General features: G+C 38.0%; 1 protein-coding gene across 1 annotated transcript in view; it reads left to right on the plus strand.

The window, feature by feature from the left end:
* The window catches only part of RAB2A (RAB2A, member RAS oncogene family), a 60,045-nt gene extending 41,411 nt beyond the window's left edge, over positions 1-18,634 (plus strand). Inside the window, exons 6-8 of the mRNA XM_089517365.1 lie at positions 2,217-2,328; positions 13,372-13,440; positions 17,372-18,634. Coding sequence (XP_089373491.1) covers positions 2,217-2,328; positions 13,372-13,440; positions 17,372-17,467 — 277 coding nt within the window. The 3' untranslated portion in view covers positions 17,468-18,634. The remainder of the gene's footprint in view (positions 1-2,216; positions 2,329-13,371; positions 13,441-17,371) is intronic.
* Positions 18,635-19,046: the final 412 nt, after the last annotated feature.

A 19,046-nucleotide genomic window follows, 5' to 3' on the forward strand; every position in this document is an offset into this window, starting at 1 on the left:
CTCTGTGGTTCATCAGTACCTGAAAATCCACCCTGATCAAGATGTCTTGATAGCCAACGTCCCCTTTTTGCCTAAGGTAGTATCTGTTTTCCATGTCAACCAGGACATTGTTCTCCAGGCTTTCATGCAGAATCCCACTTTTGGAGAGTAAGTTGCATTGTTGAGACGTGCATAGTGCTTTAGCCTTCTACCTCAACAGGACTTGGGCCTTTCAGGCTTCACAAAGACTCTTTAAGTGCCATGCTATGGCAAAGAAAGAACTGCTTCTTTTGTCACAGCAGTTCTTGAAGTGGGTGATATTGGTTATCTGTCTCACTTTTGAATTGACTTGGAAGGAGCCTCTGGCTTAAATTCAAGCCCATTCAGCACGGGCTGTTGCCATGTCTTCTGCTTTCTTGTTTGGGGTATTGCTTGAGGACATTTATTAGGCAGCTACTAAGTTGCTCTCATTACAGAGTGAACTCAAGGTCTTGAGCTCATACTGCCTTTGGGACATCTGTACTTTATTCTTCCATATCTTGACAATATTATTGCTACTTTCAGGGCAAGTCTGTATTCTGAAACTTGGTATTGTACTGTGTATTGATGATTTAGATTAATTCTGTCTTCTGAAACTTGTTATGTATTGATACTACCTTGTATAGATAGAAAGTGTTATGCTCACAAATTTGTTTGCAAATAACATTTGTGTAGCTTGCTAGTCTCGCTTCATGTGAGTCACAAAGTTCACCAAGGACAGGTTGCATACCTATAACTGTAATTCTTTGAGTAATTATCTGTGATCTCACACAACTTTTCCCATCCTCCCCTCGTGTCCTGACTGTTCTTCAGATTTCTGTAAAGAAATCTGTAGAACTGGTGGTTTCAATGGGAAGACCCATATTTAGAGATGTAGGTGGTGAGTGGGGCTATTCCCTAAATACTTACATAAGGCTCTGATGCACTGCACAGGATAACCCATTTGTGTGAGTTCATAGATGACCACTCAAAATGCTTTATTCAATTTTAAATTACTGGTACATTACTGTGATAGTTTGTTTAACTTTTTTGCTTTTTATAGTCAGGATTTTGGCTGTATCCTGTTTAAATCTTGTTGCCTTTGATCCTATGTGGAGAGAAAGGCAAGATAAAAATTAAACAAATGAAATGAAATGGTTGCTGCCAAAATCAGGCTTCTGGGCCTGCTGATGTGAAAGACTTCTGCACAAGAGACTAAGACTAAGGTGCAAAACAGACCGGCATAAAAAGCCAGCTTCCAGGCAGCTTGGGGGCATGGCATACAGATGACGCACAACTCCAAGATGCACAGAAGCTGGCTTCAAGTCACTCAGCTTCTCGGACATGAAGCTGACTTCCAGGCGCTCCAGGTGCTCAGTTTTTATATGCCACACACCACTGGAGTGCCTTAAAGCTGGCTTTCAGCCATTGCGAGGAGGAAGAGCCAATTTTTTGCTGGCACAAAAAGGAACAGCTGTTTGCCACTTCTTTTTTGGCTAGCAAAAAGGCATATTGGTATCGTGGTGTGCAGTTGCTTTGGCCCCAGTCCACCTTTGGAAGGGGTGCCTCGTATCGCCCCTAATTTAGTCTGTGTTCTTCCAGTTTTATATGTCATTGAAAATGCATAGGGTTTCCAGTTATATAGAAGTGAACTTTTGCTGCAAGCCAATATCCCATTGAACTTAAGTGGGGAAATAGTGTGCGTGTGTGTTTCTTAGTATACATTTCAAAGTATACATTTTCTAGTTATGACCTTGTAACTTAAGGATGAACTGCTTCTAAAATACTGTTCTATTGATTGATATATATGCACTCATATGGTGAGAATTAAGAATATTTTACTTCTGCAGAAGTAGAAAAGTTCATGGGTATGACAGCTGGAACCATATATAAAAAGTAGGCAAGAGTTATTTTTACTGCATTACATTGTCAATAAATAGAGACTTGTATGATGTGGTAAGGCCCTTAGGTTCAAGACTGACAATGATGATTCACTATGGAGAACTTTTTGGAGTGATTATTTTCTTCCCCTGATCCTGCAAGCTTAGCATGAATTTTTAATCACTGCTAGTAAATAAGTTGCTTCTCCCTAAGTCTGAAGATGATAAGTATCCATGTTGAGCTTTGGAAAATGTGACATTACATTTGATCTTCTCTGCAAACATTTACCTAGACAAGCAAGCCTGTTGTTGTATAGTAAATAACTCTTTCTGTTTTAGTGATCTAGAGTCTAGAAGAGAAGTGAAAAAAGAAGAAGGTGAAGCATTTGCACGAGAACACGGACTTATCTTTATGGAAACTTCTGCAAAAACTGCTTCAAATGTAGAAGAGGTAATTTGGTGTGAATTCTTTACAATCTGTTACTACCTACAGGTGATGATTTAGGTGAGGAATTAGACGTAGGTATAGCCAGTGTAGTGTAGTGGTTTGAATGTTGGAGTACGACTCTGGAGACCAGGGTTTGAATTCCCACTGAGCCATGGAAACCCACTGGGTGATCTTGGGCAAGTCACACTCTCAGTCTCGGAGGAGGGCAAAGACACCCCCCCAAACAAATCTTACCAAGAAAGCCCAATGATAGTTTTGCTTTATGGCCGCCATAAGTTGGAAACAGTTTGAAGGTATACAATGACAACAATATTTTGAGATCAGAATACAGTATTTTCCCTGAATTACAAGACATATGTCTAAGTCTAGTGAATAGCCATTTGATGAAATTCTGTGCTGTCTGTCTAGAAAAGGAATGGTGTCCATCAGCAGAGGATTTCTTGTCTTGTGCCCATGCTCCCACTCAAAATTTGCTTTGGAAGATCAGGGATCCTCCACAGCAGTTTTGGGGGGGTGTGCAGGGTTGGGTAAAGGAAAGTTTCTTTTGCATATGGAAAGTCAGCTCACGTGATAGAAGAACTCAGCCACTGGGTCTTGATCTTGTGCTTACTCCATAGGTATTTTCCATTGGATAAAATACCATAGAATAAGTTTCCTGCGTATCCCCCTCTGTTTTCCAATAACTATTTAACTTTTTAATTTTATCTTGCATCTCAAATATCTGAAATTTTGAAAGAGAAATTACTTCATAAAATTATGTTAATTAAATATAATGAATCCAGCTAGCTGGAACAAGAAAAATGCATGTTTCCCAAAAAAGATTTGCTGATCTGTTAGAGTGCATATGTCAGTGAGAAATGAATTTTGTTCAGTTAAGAATGTTAATTGTTGGCTCTCCTTCAATTTATTTGATTTCAGAGGAAAAATACAGTAATGAAAGGTCAATCAAAGAAAACTTGATAAATTAACTTATAGTTTGTTGGATGTTTATGTTTAGTACAGGGGGGTTGTATTGATGCCATATTCAGCTCAAGAACAAAGGGTTTTTGCCTATTAGGTATAGAAGCATTCTTTATTCCTCATTATCTGATAAGTAAATGTTCTTGATGTTATATTCCAATAAATAAGCATATTTTCTACTTTTACTGTCTATGTTCTGATCTGGGTGGATTTTAAAGATAGTATATTTCTTAATGTGTTGGTTGGATGGATATACAGGGTGTACAGAAGTTACCTGTACTCGTGTGTGTGTGTGTGTGTGTATAAATTCATCTATTGAAAATTATATACATATGTATATATAACTGAAACTGTAATAATAATTTAATATATAGATACATACACACACACACACACACACACACCTGCAATTACATACCAAAAAATAAAACAAAACATCTCATTGTCATGATTTATATACCATCTTTCCCCAAAAATTAAACACAGCTTGAATCCAACCAAACATTTTTGGCACTGATGGTTCAGCTCCAAAAATATGCTCAAATCTCTTGACACCTATGTTTAGTGAATTATGAATATTTTCTTTTAAAAATCAAATAATATATGTATTTAACTATAGTGTTATAAATTATTAAGCAGTGTGCTTCTTATTTAACAAGGATAAATCGCAACCACTAGATGGCAGCATTTTACATGAGAACAGGACTGAGGAATCTGTTTCAGTGTTATGGGAAGAAAAAGTTTTTAATGCTTTTTGTTGTGGTGTTCTCCATTAGTTCTTAAATTCTGGTTCTCCCAGTGTTTGGCACTTCTGCTCCCAGAAGCCCTAGCCAGCTTGCCCAGTGTTTCAGAATTGTAAGAGCTAAAGTCCGTAACATACAGAGGACCAATTTGATGTTCTGATGTTCAGTTTGTTGACTGGATAAATAACTTGACCACGTGGTTCTGTGTTCTCCCTAAAAAATTATTTATGAGGATTTTTTAAAACTATATATTTTAAGTAAATATTTGAAGATTCTCTGTCAGATATTTCTGTGACTTCTGTCAGGTATTTCATTTGCAAGCAAAGGCAGATTCAATCCTGAAGCCTCACTCTAAATCTTAAGTCCAAGAAAATATTAACACATAAAACTGCTGCCTTGTGTTAACTACTATTCTGTGTAGGCTATTATGTGTCTACTCTTACTGTCAGCAGACTAATATTTCTGTCTTTCCCAGCCATACTGGTTGAGATTTTTTGATGCTAGAGATGCTGGGGTTAAATGCATACAAAGCAAACTCCACAACTGAACTATGTCCCCGTTCATAAAAAGTTGACATTATTTCTCTGATGTGAAGCCTAATTGGGAACTGTAGTTCAGACACATGTTTATGTGAAATAAAGTAAAAGGTATAGACAATGAAGAAATAGAAATAGTAAATTCCCATAACTGGGATCAAACATTGATAAAAATGGGGACTGCAGTCAGGAAATCAGAAAAAGATTAAGAATGGGGAGAGTGGCTGTTAAAGAACTAGAAAAGATTCTAAAATGCAAAGATATACAATTCAGCACAAAAGTCAGAATTGTACAAGCCATTGTATTCCCTATTACCATATATGGATGTGAGAGCTGGACAGTTAAGAAAGATGATAGGAAGAAAATCAATTCATTTGAGATGTGGTGCTGGAGAAGAGTGCTGAGGATCCCAGCCAAAAGGTCAAACAAATGGGTCCTAGAGCAGATCAAGTCGGAAGCCTCCCTGGAAGCCAAGATAACCAAACTGAGGCTGTCGTAATTTGGGCACATCATGAGAAGGAAGGACTCATTAGAAAAGACAATAATGCTGGGAAAGGTGGAGGGATGTAGGAAGAGAGGAAGGCTACATGTCAGATGGATGGACTCTATTAAGGAGGTCACGGGTTTTATGGGGTTGCAGGAATTAAGCAGAGCAGAGGAGGACAAAGGGTCCATAGGGTCGCCATGAGTCGAGATTGACTTGAGGGCAGTTAACAACAAATTTTCTTGTATGAGTGCTTGTAACAAAAGCATGGTTATTTATTTATTATTAATAAATATTTTATTAAGTACATAATTTATTAAATAATACATATTAAATAATGTATGTATTAAAATTTTATATTCCTGCATTCTTACTGAAATAATCTGCAGTGGATAAATACTAAGAGGCCATACGTCAATGTTTGGCATGGAAAAGGTTTAATCCCTGAAGTCCCCATGTAGAATTAGGCCCATGTCTGCACTGCAGAAATAATCCAGTTTGACATTGCTTTAAGTGCCATGGCTCAGCACTGTGGAATTCTGTTACTTGTAATTTTTGTGAAATATTTAGCCTTCTCTGTCAGAACGCTTTGGTACCCCAAAAAAGCAAGATTCCATAGCATTGAACCATGGCAGTCAAAATAATGTCAAACAGCATTATTTCTGTAGTGTGAATACAGACCAAGAAAGAATCCTGCCTGAAAACTTGAAGAGCTGCTAACAGTCAGTGTCATCAGTACTGGGGCCATTGGTCTGTGATTCATATAAGGCAGCTTCCCATATTCCTAAGTACCAGCACAATAAAAACAACCTTTATAATAATGTTGCTGTAAAGAGAGGTTGAAGGCTGTTTTCTTCTGTGAACCACCTTGGGTCCCATTCTGGGAGAAAGGCGGCATGTAAATAAATTAAAATAAATAAATACAAATAAATATCATGTCCTTTCTTATTAGGGCTTGTATCTACTGAAAAACAGATTTGATTCTGTTAAAAATAAAATCAAATGTGTATAATCATCTGTTGTCCTCAGGCAGAGGTCTGAATATTCAAAACCTTTCTCTTTCTTCTGCAAAAGAGGGCATTCTTTCCTATTGGCATAAGGAATTGGATTCCAACAGAGTCTCTTAACTGGAAGTTGGGGCAGCATTTTTCTTTGAGTCTTCATTCTACCTGCAGACCTCAATATGCTTCACACGCTGTTCACTCCCAACACGTAGAAGTAGATTTTGGGGGTACATAGAAGATTGTGGGAGGAGCACAGAAACTTGTCTCCTACCTTCTGCACATGAAATAATCAAACTTTCTGAGTTTCATTTGTAAAACCCTGGATAAGTATTTTGTGGCATTTGGCGTGACTTCCATCCTGTTTTTTAAAAGCTGAGGGCAGGTGTGTGAGCTTTTGTCATCAGGGGGAGTGGTAAAAAGAGACAGGACATAGCATACACCTGTAGGCCACACTTTCCTCACCTCTTTTCTAAATGCTGCTTCATGGTTTCCATTTTCTATAAGAGTACTTCTGAATAGTTGTTTAAGTCATTGTTTGTCAGGCTATGTGATGTGGTAGATGAGAACCCCCTCCCCCCCCCCCCCGGCCGCCGGTATGTCAGGGATAAGTACAGTAGTCCCTTCCCTTATGCAGGGGATCTGTTCCAGACAAGGGAAATTCCGCATAGGCTCAAGCTCCATTAAAGCTCGCGGTAGCGTGGCGGCACACCATTATTATTTCCAGCACACCGTGGCGCCATTTCTTCCGGCCTGTCTTCCAGCATATGCTGGAAGACGCATAAGGCGCGCCCGCATATAACCATATAGCCACTGTACCATGTTTGTGCCGTATTATTATCAAATTTGTATAGTGTCTTGGAAACTCACTATGGACCAGCTGTTGATGGCTCATAAGCTGGTGTTTGTTGACAAACCACCATTTAGTGTAGTGCTGGTCTAAGTTATGTTTAAACTAATGTTTAAGAATTTGATATACATAATTTTGCAAGCCAATTCCAATAAGTATTGTAATGCAGCCTTCTGTGTGCTAAATATCAAATAATTTATTTGTTTGATTCTTATCATAACATAATTTGAAGATCATTTTGTACTTAATGGAACTAGCCCCATAAGTGTGCTGCAGTGTGGAGTTATGGTTGGAGTTCTCAGTTACTGTAACATATTAGGCCATTGCAATAATTGCTATATTCTTCTTTGTGGTCTCTGTGACTTACACAAATGGGTTGTCCTCCACTTGCACACTGCCTCTTGTAAATTATTAGAAGCAAATGTTTAACACACACATACACCCATGCATACTTACATACATATGTATGTTCTCATACATGCACCTATGCATACATTCATATGTGTGTACATTTGGATGCATGTACCCATATATATGTGTGTGTATCAAATTTTGAAGACTGCAAATCAATTCAGAGTTGGCTAAATGCCAATTTTTGAGCTCCACTGCTCATTCAAAAAACCTACTCACTTCCTAAGTGCCTTGTGAATCTGCAATGATTAATTCTTCTCATTATTTTGCTGCAAATTCTCATGACCCTCTGTGATGATTCGATCACCCACTTAGAGTTTATGCATATTCATATCTTTCTACTCATGGCTGCAGTTGTTCAAGTCTCCTTCATTGGCTGTGGTATGCACTTGGTGCAGTAATTGAGCTGCAGTAGATTGATTACTCTAGGGAGCTGTAAGGCCTTTAAAGGTGAAAACATATCAGTCCTGTTAATTAGGAAACAAAGCTCTGGTGGCAAGTTCAGCAGTCAAATGCTTCTAGTGTAGAAATTAGGAAAGGTATGATTTGTTCCCCTCCATGAACCCTGTTTACTTTTTAATATTTGAATTAGATTTGTGACCAGGCATGGGAAATGTGAGGAGACGATAGCATTTGTATGACAGTAAAACCTTGGCACAACAGTAGAGCTTGATTTGTAATATTGGCAGTCCTCCTGTCCTCAAAGTCTTACATGACATACTGTTTTTGAAGCTCCTCCAGTAATGTTAAAATAGAAGAACACCACCAGTTTATGTGTAAAACAGTACACATGTGGTTTGTTTCACAGAACCTTTCATGATTTCCTGTGCACATTAAGACAAGTGGTATATTTCTAGTCTTCAGCGGTCAACATTCTGTCATTCTCAAGGTCATTTTTTATTTTGTTACAAATTCTGAAAACTGTCACATTCAGGAAAATATTTTTTAAAGGAGAAAAAATCTTAGACTTTTTTATTGAAGGTAATTCCATTGTCATATTGTTTCCTTCAAAAACAAAACTAATTTAGCAAAGTCATCCTCAGAAGACCGAAATGTTAAAATAATAAGAAAGAGAAGCCTGTATTGGTTGGGAAGGTGGGAATTGTAGTTCAGCAACATATGAGTTGATACCCGTGTTCCTGATTTAATTTATGGGAGGGGTGTGAAGTCTGAGATCCACTTGTCTGAGTAATAATGTATGATTTAAGAGTCTGAGTAACCTATGTGATCTGGTAAAATAAGATTCCCATGCTTCAGTGAATGTTAAGATGAAGAGTTGCATTACTAACATCAGAAGAGCAGACAAAAATGTTATCTAGTCCAGCATTCTGTTTACTAAATTTGGAAAGATTATGGTGTAGAGAGCCAGGGTAGTGTATTGGTTTCAGTTGGGACTGTGACTCTGGAGGCCAGGGTTTGAATTCAGGCCTGGTCATGTAAAGCCACTGGGTGACACTGGCAAGTCACACTCTTTCAGCCTCAGAGGATGGCAATGGCAACTCCTCTTGGAAGAAACTTGCCAAGAAAACCCTATGATAGGTTTGCCTTAGGGTTGCCATAAGTCAGAAACAATTTGAGGGCACACAGCAACAATAATTTTAATGTAAATACCTCCAGCCCCCCCCCCCCCCCGGTCAATCACTGTAACAGCTACAATGATTATTATTTTTAAGGTAAATTTGCCTTCCCATTTCTCTAAAGTAACTAGTTTAATTTTTTTTAAAAAATGCTAGTGTGCTGGCTTGTGACAGAAAGCACAGTCTCCTGTACACCTCATTGTCACCCTAATACTCACAACAGAGAGCAAGGCATATACAAGTTCCAGAAGATTTATCTTCCTTATTGCCAGGGCTTGTTGTCATAATACCTAACCAGACTCTAAGGGCCAAAACACATTGCAGAAATAATCTAGTTTGAGACCACTGTAACTGCCCTGGCTAAACGCTATGAAATTATGGGAACTGTAGGGGTTTGGTTGGTTTTTTGTTTTGTTTGTTTGTTTGTTTTAGAAATTTAGCCTTATCTGTCAGAGAGGTCTAGTGTCTCAATAAGCTACAGTTCCCAGAATTCTCTAGCACTGAGCCAGAGCAGTTAAAGCAGTCACAAACTGAGTTATTTCTGCAGTGTGTTTTGGCTCAAATATGGTCTCACAATTTGTGGTGTATCCACAAATTCATTACATGAAGCCATATTTCACAAAAGTATCATTCTTATTAGTCCCTTATTTACTTTCATACTATGTAACAATTTCTCTAAAGCCATAGCTCCTGTTATCTATGATTTCCAACAACTAGCAATTTCCATTTGAGCAGCAGTAATGAGAAAAACAATCACATTTTTATCTTTTACGTGTCTGTTTTCTTTAGAATGAATGGAGAACAATAAAAGTCCAGGGCACTATCTAATATCTTCTTTATTAATTATTGTAATTTGCTTTAAAACAGTAAACCAGAAAGAGTTTACTGTAGGGCAGTCTAGCTGCATATGGGTGTATGTTCCAGTAACTCAACACACTCTCCAGAAATTTGATCATGTATTGCTTCCTAATCCTCATCATTTTAAGTGGGATAAGATACTATTTATGGACAATATTTAAGGCATTTTTTCTAGTTAATGGGGATCGGGATTTAAAAGAAGGTGATGACCACATATTATTCCAATCTTTTTCTGAAATTATAATTCCCAGAGCTGATTCCCAGGCCATTTTAAAATTAAATGCATCTCCATAGGTGTGCACAATTTAACAGTTACAAATGGTTGAGGCTAAGCCTTTAGTTTGATGCTCAGGATTTTCATATGTTTCCTCAAATACAGTTGGGAGTCTTAGAACATATCCTTTGGTCATTAATTTAGCTGCAAAAGAAGAAACTGGATAAAAATGAACCCAGTTAACTGTCAGTAGCTCTAAATCTCTAATTCATCCATTATTCACTCTCAGTCTTTAATTGTATATCTTTACATTTTTGGAACTGTTGGAATTTATCTAATTATTGAAAGAGTGGATATAGGAGAAAGGGACATGTTGGTGAGGGATCAGGTGATACACCCGATCACCTTGTATCAACTAAAAAATTGTCAGCCAGTATATTAAATTGGGACAAAGGCCAACTACTGGTGAAGTCTGTGTAAAAATCACCAGCTACAGCCAAAACAGTGTACACAGAAGAGTATAAAAACAAAACCGTCCAGCTATTTGTATTGGTAATGCACTGACCACTTTTCACACTTAAAGGAAAAGGAAATGCTCATAAACAGTTGATTCATCCAAAGTCCTGGAGGTTTTTATCTTCAGCTATAATATGTACTATATAAAACAGCATACATATGTATATACACATGCCCCTCCATATTCGCTAGGATTAGGAGCACAAGACCCCCGTGAATATGGTAAAACTGCAAATAACAAAAACACTCACGTTTTTACCTGAGAGGTCACCTCTCTAGGAATCTCTAGGTCCTCCAGTGCAACTCTGTGGTCAACATCTGCCAGACATTGACCATAGAACTGCACTGAAGCAGCTACATATGCCAATTAGAGTGTTCTCCCTAGGAATCTCTAGGTCTTTCCATGTGACTTTCAGTTAAAGTTGACCATAGAGTTGCACTGGAGGACCTAGATATTTCTAGAGAGACCATATTAATCAAATCCGCAAATATCAAAGCCGCAAATATGGAGGGATGAGCGTACACTCCTCTCTAACTTTCAATCAGTGTCAGTGTCTGCTTCATATCTACAAACAAAGTAGCTCACAGCAATAAACTGCTGCTCCAACAATAGTTCACAACCAACCAAACCTTCCAACTGTCATCTGGAACTGACATGTGACCACTCTCCTGGTCCGCTAATATAGAATCTTGGTTGTGAGTCATCAGTCAGTCAGTCAAAATATTTTTCTGTTGTTTTAAAGGCATATTACACTGACATAATTATAGATGTACAGTGGGCTCTTATCCATGGGCTTGCTATCTGTGGATTTGAGCTTCCTCTGGCAAGTAGCTGCACACCTGTTGTGCCACCATAGGAAACAATGGGACTTGATATCCCACATTTTTTCTTACCTGTGGCGGCATCTGGAATCACTCCCCCACAGATATGAAGGGACCACTATATTGCTGGAACCTGAAGTCCTCTCTCCTTATGTTATCATCATGACAGAAGAGTAAAAGGAAATGAGGTCCCTGGTAATAGCCCCTGAAGAAGGCCAACTGGTGACAAGGTCAAAATGTGTTAGGCTTTTTAAGATAATAAAGTTTTTGGACCATCAACAGCATGTGAGATCTCATTTCCTTCTACTCTTCTACTGTGAGTACGTGCTTTCTAATTTTTGTTCTGTCATCATCATGCCACCTTTGTTACTGGAAAACAGAAGTGATTGCAAGTAATTAGCAACCTGTAACCAGTTACTTTCAGGTAATGCTGTTTATATGCAGGCCTATGGGAGACTTGCATACAGGACACTAATGTAATAGCATGCTCCTGCTTGTGTTCCTCAAACACTGATATATAGAGGCATACTGGCCCTAACACTGGGGGTAGCTATCACAGTTAATAGCCATTGGTAACCAACACTCCATAAATGTGTCTCATCCCCTTTTAAATCCATCTAGGTTGGTGACCATCAGTACCCCCTGCAGATTGTTTAGATTGTGCGTTATAAAATATGTCCTTTTATCTTCCCTGGATCTTGCATCCTTCCAAAATAGATAAACAAACCCTCATCTATTTCCATGTGTAATTTTACATTGCTTTAATATGATTTCTCGGCTAAAAGCCCCAAGCACTGCAAATTTATGAGAAAGTTTTAATCCAGTGCCTTAATTATTTTGGTTGTCTTTCCCCTATCACCTTCTTTCCAGTTGTATTGCATTTTTAATATGTGGTAATCAAAACTGTACTTATTATTCCAAATGTGATTGCACCATATATCTATACAGGCTGTGTGATATTGGCAGTTTTAGTTTTGATCCATTTCCAAATGATCCACATCATAGAATCTGCTTTTTTTTCTAGCAGCAGCTCAACCCAGGCCCCTAGATCTTTTTTCTGTACCAAATTGTACACAAAATCAATTAGCAGTGATACTGCTTCAATATGCTTTTAAAGCAATAAAATGTAAATCCTATTTGATCTTCCTGTGGGGCAGAGTACTTCTTACTGAACAAATTCCTGGCAGGGCTTGACTAAGGGCATTCTTGTGAAAATGTATCCCATGTCAAGAAAAACATGAGAGGTTTTTTCTAGTCCTACATCTAAAAGAAACATTTTCTTTTTAGATGGCTTTGATACAAGACATAGTTAGTTACTGCAGCAACCTGAAGTTTTAGTTACATTATTTCAGGATGACACCATGGGAGTTAACTTGAATAAACATGCAACATTAACATACAAAGAGTTACCATTTCAGAACCAAGAACCTTCAGGTTGTTATAACACATCTGGTTGTAAGTTCTTTCCATTGGACATCCAGATATCCTGTATTAAAGGGGCAAAACTGGGATCTGTAATAAGACAATACAGTATACCTTAGTCCTCTAGTAGTATTTTGTGCAGGACTCTCCTTAACCTAGATCTTGAGCCACTTGGTAATAATTTTATAAAGTAATAAGGAGGAGGAAAAGGGGGAAATGGTTTTTAGATTGATCTTTAGATTTCTAATTACAAAATTCCAGGGAAGTCACTGTTAAGATGATGCTTTCTTTGTTTGTGGGATAAAAGCCATGACAGACAGAAACTATTTTGTCCAGTGGTGAAAGTAGCTCTAGTGGAGAAAGCAGTGCCATCTCTGATAGCAGTGATACAGTTGGCCAACCAGAAACTGTTTTAGAGGTTACTGTGACCTCTTGAATGACTCTTGTCTTAGCATTAGAAGAAGATTGGCCAGCTTCAGATCACTGAAGCATTGTTCAAATGGGAGATTAATCTTGGAATGACTGTTGGGGAATAAAAGGCAAGATGTCTTTGTGGAGTTCTAGGTGAACAGTCCAATTGCAGATACTTGGGGGGCATCCTTAACCTGTCCATAATATAGGACTTCTTACACTTTTCAATTTACTTTTTCAGGCATTTATTAATACAGCAAAGGAAATCTATGAGAAAATACAGGAAGGGGTCTTTGACATTAATAATGAGGTAAGCTTTTCAAATGGTTAGAATGCTACCTGTAAGTATAAAACACATTTACAGAAAATTAATGCATAAGAGACAAAATAATTACTTCGGACTGAAATCAGCTTTTGTGCTAGTTTTGGTATATAAACCTTATCCTGAGCTCTTACTATGCGTATACTACATTTTTATGTACTTGCTTTTAGTATTACAATTGAAATTATTGTATGTCTCCATCAAGCATAAAACCTCTAAAGAGAAAAGTCCACACAAATTCATTTCTCTGTGTGGTAGCATGAGCTTTCAGAAGCAGGTTTTACTGCTGTAAAATGACAGTGGTAACTTGTCTACTGTACAGGAGCTGTCCACTGTGACAGAAAAAGATACTGCAGATACCAAAATCCGCAGTTGCTCAAGTCCCATTATCCTCAATGGTGGTGCACCGATGTGGCTACCATTGGGGACCAGGAAGACTGCATAGCTCTGAGTGTTTGGAGCCAGCTCAGACTAGTCTGCCAGCTATGGTAGTGATAACTTATTCACAGTCGTCCATGCATTGCTGTGTGGGGCTGTCTTTGGAGTCAACTTGTAAACTACAGCTAGTGCAAAATGCAGCGGCTAAACTGTTGACTGGAACATCATATAGTGCACCCGCGTCATACACAGGCATGCCTTACGCAGCTTCTAGCATATGATGGAAGCCGCGCCAGAAGGAGCAGTGCCATTGAAAAAGATAATGGCGCATGCACGCTGCCACGGGCACAAGCCCCATTCCCTCGAATGGGGCTTGAGCATCCACGTTTTTCCCTTACGCAGGGGTCCGGAACGGCTCCCCCGCTTAAGGGAACGGACAACTGTACAAAACTCATATAACATCAGTTGTAAATTAATTGCACTGGCTGCCGATACATTTCTGGTCTGAATTCACAGTGCTAGTAATGATATTTAGAACCCTAGATGATTTGGGACCTTGGTACTTGAAGGCGCACCTCTCCAAATATGCATGTTTCCAAATAATTTAAAACTATTATAGCATGTTTGTTTATATTTTAATTTGTTAATTGTTTAATATGCTTTTAACCATTTAAAATTATCTTTAGTACAGTCCGCCCTTCCCTTATGTGGGGGATCCATTCTGGACACCCCCCCCCTCGCATAAGGGGAATGCCACATAGGCTCGAGACCCATTTAAATGAATGGGGCTCGTGCACGCGGTGGTGTGTGCCATTACCCCTTATGGGGTGCGTCACCCCTTTTCCCAGCACAGCTTTCAGCGTATGCTGAAAGTTGCGTAAGGCTCACCCACATATTATGCAGGCACACCATTTTTACGCTGTTTTAAATTTATTGAACTGGTTTTATTGTACACCACTCTGAAATCTTTGGATAAAGGGCAGAATCTCCCTCCATCTGTAAATTGCCAGAGAACCAACAGTGTTGCATTCTTGGTATCCCTAGTACAAGTACTCTGCTAGAGCAACAAAAACAGTTTCCATTCCAAAATGAGACTCGTAGCCAAGCTGAAAAACTCCCAAATAGTTTCTTCTAGAAATCTCTGAAGCTCTGAGCTCCTGGTTTTCCCAACAGGAATTCTTTTCCTGAATAGCTTTGTAGGGAAAGGCCATAATGCTGTAGGATTAGGATTTGGTTGTCTCAAAATTGTTCTTCCATTTTCCTTATCCTCCAACTCCTGGGAACTTGGTAAGACAAAGATGAGCAGCTTTGACAGGTCTAGGGTTTAATTTTGCCCCTCTGTTGCTATAAGTCGGAAATGACTTGTGAAGGCACACAACAACAACACAGTCCACATCACATCCAAAACCATTTTGTAGGACTTTTTTGTACAATTGGAATTGACTGGAAGTTCATTTGCAGTTTTTTTTTTAAATACTGTTTTATACTAAAGGAGAGCTTTAGAAGAGAAGCATTGTTCCTGGTGGCCTTAATGAACAGCAGTTCCCCCTTATTTGAAGGGGGAAAATTATCCCCTCCTTTTGTGCAAAGAGGATTCAAAAACAGGTGGGGGCTGTATGCAGCCAGTGGACCATGTGTTGCTCTCCATTAATGTAAGAAATCAGGGGGAAATTACTCTTTGTTCAGGCAGAAAACATTAGCAGAGCATGATTTTCACTTTGACTGTGTAGTTTGGAGCTAAGATCAGTTCTGCTTATTACTTTTTGATAGGTTTATTTTTGCAAGAAGATACTAGTTTTCCCTAGTGAATACTTACTTGATTATGCCCTGTTTTATTTATTTATTTGATGGAGATAGTCTGAAACTCAGATTTTGTCCTAATATTTCTTGATTAACATATTTGAACTATAGAAGTAATGTGGAATCTTCTTGTGAAAAAGTGACTGAAGTAACCAAATAAATATATTTAAATTAAAGCCCAAGGTGCATAGCATCTTTGGAAAACTAAACTTTGTTAAAGACTACAGTGTCACAAGTTGCACTCATTATTTTCATAAGAGAGCATTGGTGGCTCATAGCTTCCCTTGTCAACTAGTGTATCTGTTTTAGATTTTAGCTGACATTTTATTGAAACCTACTCCTGGTTTTGGTCTGAGCCCTAACTCCTAAATAGATCCTGTACCTTAATATCTGAAGTAAAACCCACAGTGGATTCACTGCCCAACTGAAGCCCTGGCAGCCATTGTAAACAAGCAGATAAGTTTAACATTTCTCCTGCTTATGTAGGGCATCTTGCTTCTGAGCTACTTTTTAAGTTTCTGAAGAGCTGCAGGCCCCTGGATGCATGTAAACAGCGCTGCATGTCCCATGTAAGGCCAGCATAGAAGGAAGAATTATAGGCCTTGCTTTGTTTAGAATGGCTCCTCCTGAACTTGACCAAGCTCATGTAATAATGTTAAATGGGCTATTATTTAGTAAGCAGTAGATAGCCTTATATATTGGACGGTAATCATGGCTGCTAAGCCCTGCTAATATCTGTCTAGTTTCATACAGAATCTGACTGCTTTACTGTTCCTTATGGAGATTTGATTGCAGTTTGCTGTCAGGAGCCAACCGTGCATGCTATTTACTTGGCTCAGTGCCAACTCTGGCTCCTTGATTCCTCAAGAAGTTGCTACCAGCCCAGAGGGGGCAAAACCAATGAGCCATAGGGCATGCTTTTTATTAAAGAGGAGTCAAAGAGTGAAAAGAAACCACATCAGCTGCTGTCAATACTAAGCGAGTGCCAGAAACCCCAAGGCTACTACTGTTGCAGAACAACTGCCAAGCACTATAAATCTGAGATTTACTGTGACGCAAAGTTTCCTTAAGAGCTTAATTTCTGAAGCTACTGTATTACTTTTCTTAAATTGCTGTATTTTAGGTAAAATCCACTTGAGGGAGTCTGGGTTAAGATATAAGTGTGAGTTTGATGAATGAAAGAACTGCTCTGTGTGTGGTTCTTGGCAACTTGCCATGTCTTTGGGGATCATAGAAATTATTGATGACACAGAACACTTGTATGCCCTTAGCCTGTACAGCTGACTCAACATAGGAAAAACGTGCAGTCGGGAGGCAAAAATGCTTTGCTGTGTGAGACCAGTGGAAACCTGAACTTTATTGTCTCTTCGTAGGAACAAGGGTTTATTAGGAATATTAAGGATTTCTAGATTTATGAAACAGTTTGAACCATTTTCATGTGTAAGTATTGTCCATACTGTATGCATTCATAGTGTCAGTGATAGATTAATAGATTCTGTGCTACAGAAATGATGAAAAATTGAAGTAATAGAGCAAGAATCTTATTCTTGATGTCATTTACCTAATTGTTACCAGACAGGGTTTTTTTAATAGGATTTTCCCCCTACAGCTTGATTATCATGAAAATGAGACAACTAATTTAGCTGTTCATAAATCAGAAATAGGTTAACTACTTTCAAATGTTGTAGCCTGTAGCAGTGTTTTGGAGTATTAATGTGCATTTAACTTTTTATTATTTCAGGCAAATGGCATTAAAATCGGCCCGCAGCATGCTGCTACTAATGCAACACTTACAGGCAATCAGGGAGGACAACAGGCTGGTGGAGGCTGCTGTTGAACCTATTTTTACTTCCTAGCTGTCTGATGCGGCCTACTAACTTGTTTCACCCTCCCCCGCTCAATTTCAACTACGACATGAAATTATTGTAAGATGGCATCATGTTGCAGAAGACTTTATTCTTCAAATTCTTGTACAACTTTGAATAAATGGTTAATGTTCACTTAAAGACAGGTTTTGGAGATTGTATTCATATCTATATTTCCATTTGATTTCAAAGTCAATTGATGTGATTATTTTTGTTAAATGTTGTCTTGTGCCCTTGCCTACAAACCGTATTAAACACTACAAAGTCATCAGAGTATTTTAATCAGTTTGTGAAATTAGGTTACCCAAATACTGTGGTAACCTAATGTTTAATATTGTAGAACTGTCCTCAACTTTTATCCATTTTCAAAGCTCTCAAGAAAAATGGAAGGACTCTTTAATTCTGTATTTATCATTTACTTTCTGTATATATAGTTTAATAACCTGCTTGGGTGTATTTGCCAAGCTATAATTCTTTAATGCATTTGCATACATTCTATACATTTAGAGCTTGGTACCTTTACTACAGAAGCATCATTAGAAATTGCTTAGATGCAGAATTTTAAACATTATTGACATGTTAGCATGTTTGTCCTCTTGTCATTATTCTAGAGTCCGAAAATGCTTTATGTATAATATTACCAGAAGCTACATATGCATTATCTATTTTAATGCCAAATGTTTGCTATTTGCTCACAACTTCCAAAACACCTCTTCAGAAATGGATTAGCTGTTTGCCTTAATTATGTAGGTTATAATGAACGAAAAATACAGGAAGCATCAAAACTCATAAAATGGCACATTATGAAGACAATACTCTTTCTTAAAAGGTTTTATTTGCTTCTTCATTTCTAGGTAGATTTTCATCAAGGACAGTTTTTCAACATAGATGTACAGTGACTGTGTTAAATTGGTTTTTCTTTTTCTTTTTGGGTGACGTGTAATCTTAATATGGTAAGCATCTTGTCTATTGTGAAAGGGGTGTAACAATAAAACTGCCAGACTGAATATCCTGAAAAAAGCCAAAATTGGAAATGCTTTAGTGCTCTACTCTACATCGTGTTTTTTTTTTTTTTTTCATTTTTACCTTGCTTCTGATGAATTAGTTTACAGTACTGCAAATAAACTTCTGTTTAACAATATATTCAAGTATAGAATGTTTATGGGTACAAATTAAGTGAAAATGTTCTTTCATAAACTCAACTTTTGTTGCTAAGCTTCAAAAAATTCATTACTTCTCATTCAAGTTTAGTACTGGCGAGGGAGAAGAGTATGCCTTGATAAATTAAGAGCAATAGATTATATAGATAATTATTCTAACTTTAGGTTGTTTAGAGTGGGCATATAAGAATTGATTTCTGAAGATACTGATTTGTTATTTTATTTTAAATCCCATCCTTTCACTGAGCTCAAAATAGTGCTTGTAATAGCCTTAGGAGGTAGATTTGTCTTAAGAGATGGCAACTTTTCCTTACCCAGGGGCATCCTCCCCTGTTTATGTTCTCCTACAAAGGATTACAAGTAAAATACAGGACATAAATGCTTAATATTG

The sequence above is a fragment of the Sceloporus occidentalis genome, unplaced genomic scaffold (assembly GCF_023333645.1).
Source record: "Sceloporus occidentalis isolate IW3139 unplaced genomic scaffold, rSceOcc1.0.p SCAF_3, whole genome shotgun sequence".
Classification (NCBI taxonomy): Eukaryota; Metazoa; Chordata; class Lepidosauria; order Squamata; family Phrynosomatidae; genus Sceloporus; species Sceloporus occidentalis.